Source organism: Ornithodoros turicata, chromosome 1, assembly GCF_037126465.1.
Source record: "Ornithodoros turicata isolate Travis chromosome 1, ASM3712646v1, whole genome shotgun sequence".
Classification (NCBI taxonomy): Eukaryota; Metazoa; Arthropoda; class Arachnida; order Ixodida; family Argasidae; genus Ornithodoros; species Ornithodoros turicata.
This window is the reverse complement of record NC_088201.1, coordinates 221,464,238-221,469,928: the sequence shown is the minus strand read 5'-3', so window position 1 is coordinate 221,469,928 and position 5,691 is coordinate 221,464,238. Positions and strand designations below refer to the sequence as shown.

The following is a 5,691-nucleotide window of genomic DNA, read 5'->3' as shown; positions in this document are numbered from 1 at the left end:
GCAGAGAAATAAAGAAAAAACACCTACTTTTACTGAGTAGTCACCCTATGAACCAGTAATATCCCCAGGACCTCCTTGCATGGTCGCGAACGGTCTGAATATCAGGATATCGATGTGATGTCCATGGGATGCATCAGAACGACAATTGCGTTTCGCTTTTACTGTGGAAATACCAGACGTCCGAGGCACGTCAATAAAATATAGTGTGTGCAGGTTTGGAAGGAGGACTTCAGTGCTTCAAGTCGTTGTTTAGTGAGGCTACAGGGAGCTGGCAAGTACTTGTAGTTGTCTATCTTAGTATTTTGAGAGCATCTGTTGCTCCCTGGTAGTAAGGAGGTGTGCTTCCCTGTCTAAGGCTGGCGCCGCCTCCCCCCCCCCCCCCGCCCCGTCACCACAACATCGTAAACTTATCGTAGAAAATCCGTTTGCAATCCAGAAAGTTAACCTTTAATTAATTACAGTTGAGAGCTTGGATTTTAAATCGGAAATGTCGCCCCGAAACCAGGTTATATTAACACTGACCAGCTAACGGATGTTCGACGTAATTCACGCGCTGGTTAAACATAGATACAACGTACCGCAATGTCGACCAGAGATGAATATTTACAGGAACAAATAACGTTACTTTTACAATGCCATTAAGCATGAAATGGTTAGGTTTTTCCGAATGGCTATCGTCCGTAAACGATTGCCTTCCGATCTGTTCAAATTCGCTGATGACTTGAGATGCCGATTCCGCCGGTTATTGCGCCGGTTATGCCGATTCCGCCCCGTGGTGTCAGCGGTCCCAAAAAATCGAGGTCTTGTCGTTGACTGCCTTCAAATCGTACATTTCGGATTTTTGTTCTGAAAACAGTAAAAAAAAAATATCAGGTCACCCAAAGGAACAGATGATCTCATTGGGACAATTTCGTAGCTTTTATTATTAAAAAGTTAATTAACGATCTTAGGTAATAGTTCCTTGACGGTCGAGCAACATATGGCCAAGAACGACCGCCGGCGCAGAGATGATAGAAGTTGAAACAGCATGTCTATAGTCCGTATAGTTTTTTAATGAAAAATATGTATCAGCTAAAAAAAAACGACACCCTGTAGATTTGTGAAGGGCAAAACCACACGATACATTGTCCGGGTTAAACTTGTTTTGCAGTTAATGAAGCTCACCAATGGGAAACACGTACTTCACGAGCGTGGAGAGGAGAAGGATAGAGAGATGCCCATTGCATAGACCGATAAGCGTAGGGTATTGCGCCAGACTATATATTACAGACTATATACACAAACTATACATATATTACAGACTATGCTATTAACAACTTCTCCAGGCATGTCACCATGGTGAATTCTCAATCCCCGTAAGTACCACGCACTTACTAAATCGATGATATCTGGCTCGTATGTCGATATGTTGTCCGCGGCCGTTTATGTTGTTCACATCTTTATTTTTTTTTGCGTTGTACACTTTTGATCTTTTTTTATATAGATGGATCTCAAACATGTGTCTTCATTAGAATAATTGACTGAAATCAATGATCCTCCACGACGACTCATGTGGAAGTGACAATATGTTAAAGAGTGAACAATTGGGTCGTTTGGTTCTTCATAACGAATTGCGATAAAACCCCGTACCAAGGACAGATAAAGGATGGGACGAGGCGAATCACTGGTACGAGCAAACATTCCGAACGGGTGCTCAGCCATGTTTGAAGACATCAACACAACCGCGAGATTACAGTTGATGATAATTTTTTTAAAGTCTGCCGTGCAGGGCTCGCAAAGATGAGCACATTTTAACTACGTCAGTCGTCGAAAAAGACATCGACTAGATTTGGAGCATGCCCCTCCCGACTGCTGAGGCAGTTGTCTAACCAATCACGCGTCCCTCTCCGACGACTTACCAAGCTGATTCATTCGACTAACGCGACACGCGTCGGAAAACGATGAAAGTGTGGAAAGTATGTGCTACCGTGGCTGACGAAGTATACCCTCGAGCACGTTTTTCTTTTTTTTTTTACTGTCGGGATGCAATATTATCCTGGGATGTCGTCAGCAGAGCTTTCCATAAAGATATGTACCTGTGCCAGTGGAATGTTTCTTTGGTGTTAGGACCGGGGAAGACATTTCATGGGATACTCTCATCTTCGTTGACTTCTATTATCCGTGGATAGCGCGTCGAATACGACATCGTAAAGCTATCCCCGTTGGGTGTTGAAGCCGATCTTCAACACCACACAACGATCGTGATAGCTATTATTTGAGAGTACCGCTCCGCCAAGCCACGGACCGCCCCTGAAACGCAACCAACTCCGCCCTTTCGTAGCGCCTTATATTTCACCGGAGACAGCGTGCGCTAAGCGCACTGCGATCGTTATGTTTTAACTCCAGCCGCAGGTTCGGGTGTTGCGACAACGCAAATAATTGACTTCGCTAGTTTACTAGGAGCTGCTGTAGCTGTTCGGAGAGTGAGACGGCAAATGGTATCTCGGCAAGCGGAGGACGCCTCTGCGTGCGTAAGCACAATTTTCTGATTCATGTCGACTTTCTGAGGTGCAATATTTGCAACGTGCGACGAATGTAGAGGCACTCTAAGCCGGAGGACTGTGAGAACACCATCACTGTCTGTGAAGGAAAAGTACGTTTATTGATGTTCTGCCGCAACATGTCATCCAGCTCTGGATCTATCAAATCTCTATGATATGATATGTATTACTCCACCAGCAATAGCCTCAACCTCAAGAGGCCTCGAAGTAATGGTGAAAGAACCAGAGTCCTCTGCGCACCCCACTCCTGGGCCCCGTAGTACCCCACAGAAGAGAAAGGCTGAACAGGATGAGTGGATGCAGGAAAAAATCTCTGTTGAAAAATCGAAGATTGAACAGCTGAAACGGTTCAATGACCTTATGGAAACATTTTTGGAGAAATTTGGAAATAAACTCTAGCATCACAGTAGTTGTGTTTTATAGGTATTAGCCTGGAATGAACTTGTGGTAAGGTGCATGTGCTAAATGTTGATCATATAGTATCAGCACGGTTACATAAATTGCAGATGCTGAACAAACAAGATGTACGGGTCCAAGTTCCACCACCAGCACTTGCTGGCTGTCGACTGCAATCTTTCATAGAGCTGTTAGCTATTATGGCTTGCTTATGACACCACAAATAAACCTCAAATCGTTTCGCTTCAACAAAAACACTTTATTCATGCCCAAGAACGTAAATCACAGGAGTGCTAGGCTGTGTGTTATTGCCTCTCTCTTCTGCATGCCAAGCCGCTTGGTCTCCGCGCTGGTGTGCTCACTGTGTACTCAGATCGTCCTGTGTGGCGACAGCACTAGGGTTCTCAAATGTGTCACCCCACAACAGGCAAGCATTATACAGAACACATGCCGTGATGATAATGGTGACAATAATATCTGGCCGCCTGGTTTCTACACGAAAGAGCCGTCGGAACCGGTTTTTCAAAAGTCCAAAGGCCCTCTCGATAGTAACCCTTGCCCGAGAAAGTCGCTTATTGAAACACTTCTGTGCTGTGGACAAGTGACCATTATCTCTGTATGGTGTCAACAAATGTGGACCAATTGGACAGGCAGCATCCCCAACTAAGTGACTACTAAATGGGAAGTGACCGTGATCAAGCATATCATGCAATTCTGATCGGCGAAGAACACGAGCATTATGCATGCTCCCTGCTTCCCCGACGAGCAGTGCAAGAAACGCATCTCATGGTCACACACTGCCTGTAGCACCACAGAATAGAAACCCTTCCTATTGATGTAGGAAGCAGCATGTTCTTTTGGTGCAGTAATTGCTATATGTGATCTGTCAACAGCCCACAGAACACCAGGAAACTTAGACTTCCTCTGGAAGCCATCTCTGATGGACCGCGCATCGCTTTCGCTGGGCCACAGAACAAACCGAGATGCCACTTTGAGCAGCGCCTCCCGAACCCTCCGTACACAGTGAAATACTGTGGACTTGGCAACGCCAAATCTGTCTCCAACACCCCTGCAAGGAAACAATAACAAGAGTCACAACTGTGAAATGCATTGAGTGAACATAATTTCGTGCAGTCACTGTAATTTCCAGTGCATAACATGTGTGATATGCATTGAAAAAGGGTTGCGAAGGGGCACTGCACATTATGCTGCAGTATTTTGTGGGGAGAGCAACTTCTAAATGAAAGATTGAAGTCACTGAAAAGGTAAGCCAGCTGTAGGACTTGAACCTACATCTTCTGGGTTACCGGACCAGGGCTCTAATCCAGAAGATGTGGGTTAGAGTCCTACAGCCTGGCTAACCTTTTCAGTGACTTCCATCTCTCATTGGTAATTTCTTTGGCACTTGAGGCTTTGTATGTACTCGTCCTGTGTGTTCCTGCCTCAGCACATCAACTGTCTCATGAGCAACTTCTAAGTGCATGGCAGGAAAGCTGTATTCTCGGTATAGCCTCACGCGGGTTCCAACACGGCAATCTAAACGACATAGGAAAAATAAGGAAAACAGCTAGTCTTATTTTCATTCATAAGTTAATGTAGTCACATCCGTGACGAGATCATTACACTATATTCCTCCACCATGCCTCTGGTCCAGTCATACTCAATCATGCAATGTGCTGGCACCATCAGTTCGCACTAACTGATTCCAGTATTCGCCCCATCAATATATGATCACATTGTGGAATAATTTGCCATATGTCTCATTAACTGTAATCAGAATTTGGATGAATTTATTGACCAGTGTCAAATTTTCTTCAATTTTCCTGACCAGTATCCCTGTAAGTTAGTTAGTGGCAATGACATAGCTACCTGCATTCTACATAATACTTTGACAAGCACAACGCGATTTATAGCAGATTACAACAGCTGCTTGGCTTTTGTGCATGTTTCTTGTAGTACTGTCGACAGCAAATGAACCGTCGTACATTTCAAGAGTCTTACCTGAAGCATTCCATATTGGCCAGGCACCACACCGTTATAAGCAGCTGCTTCTGAGCTGGCACCTGTGGACGGCCACAACCAACTTCGCCTTCCCCCAACAAGGGTCTCAGAATCGTGGACAATCGCTCAATCGTCCTTGGCAGCAGCCGGAAGTGTGACTTAAAAGTCTCCGACGACATATCCCGAATGGTTTCTTCCGCATATTCGGAAACTTTCGGTATGCGTTGTCTGCGAAATTGCAACGTTTAGTGAGACTTTAACATGACTGCCACACAGACCTGCTTACCTTTCTCTATCATTGGTATCGTCGTCTAAAGATTCCTCCAACACAGACACAATAAGCATACCTCCCATTACGATTTCCTGTAGAACGAAGCTTGAGAATGTCCCCAGTTCCACATCTTCTCGCCCGTCATGCCAGTCCGCCATTTTGAGCGCAGAGTAACTCTAGCCGTTCGAAAATTACGGTCAAAGGTGGCTACTCTAGAGTCACGTGACGATAAAGGCTCTGACGTCGTTACCAAACTCCTGGCTACTCGGGTTGAATAAGAAAACGCACCCTGTGTGTTTAGCTTCCCCTTTACACGTGAGCAGTAAAAGAAGAAGAAGCCTTGCAAGAAGCAGAAGCATGAGAAGCCGAGAAGGTATGATTAGTGGTGGATTAAAAAAGAAATGTGTAGTCCTGCTTACTAGCGCTGTAACTGTGTCGTGACACGTTGCGTTGTGTTGTGGATTAACTGATACACTGCTGTGA

The 5,691-nt window shown here is 45.1% G+C and overlaps 1 protein-coding gene across 1 annotated transcript; it reads right to left on the bottom strand.

Moving 5' to 3' along the window:
- Positions 1-3,599: 3,599 nt before the first annotated feature.
- LOC135394960 (uncharacterized) lies at positions 3,600-5,366 on the bottom strand. The gene is made up of 3 exons (XM_064626075.1): positions 5,224-5,366; positions 4,938-5,165; positions 3,600-4,005 (listed from the first exon to the last, which is right to left on the bottom strand). The coding sequence occupies exons 1-3, from the start codon at positions 5,364-5,366 to the stop codon at positions 3,600-3,602; spliced, it is 777 nt and encodes a 258-aa protein (XP_064482145.1).
- Positions 5,367-5,691: the final 325 nt, after the last annotated feature.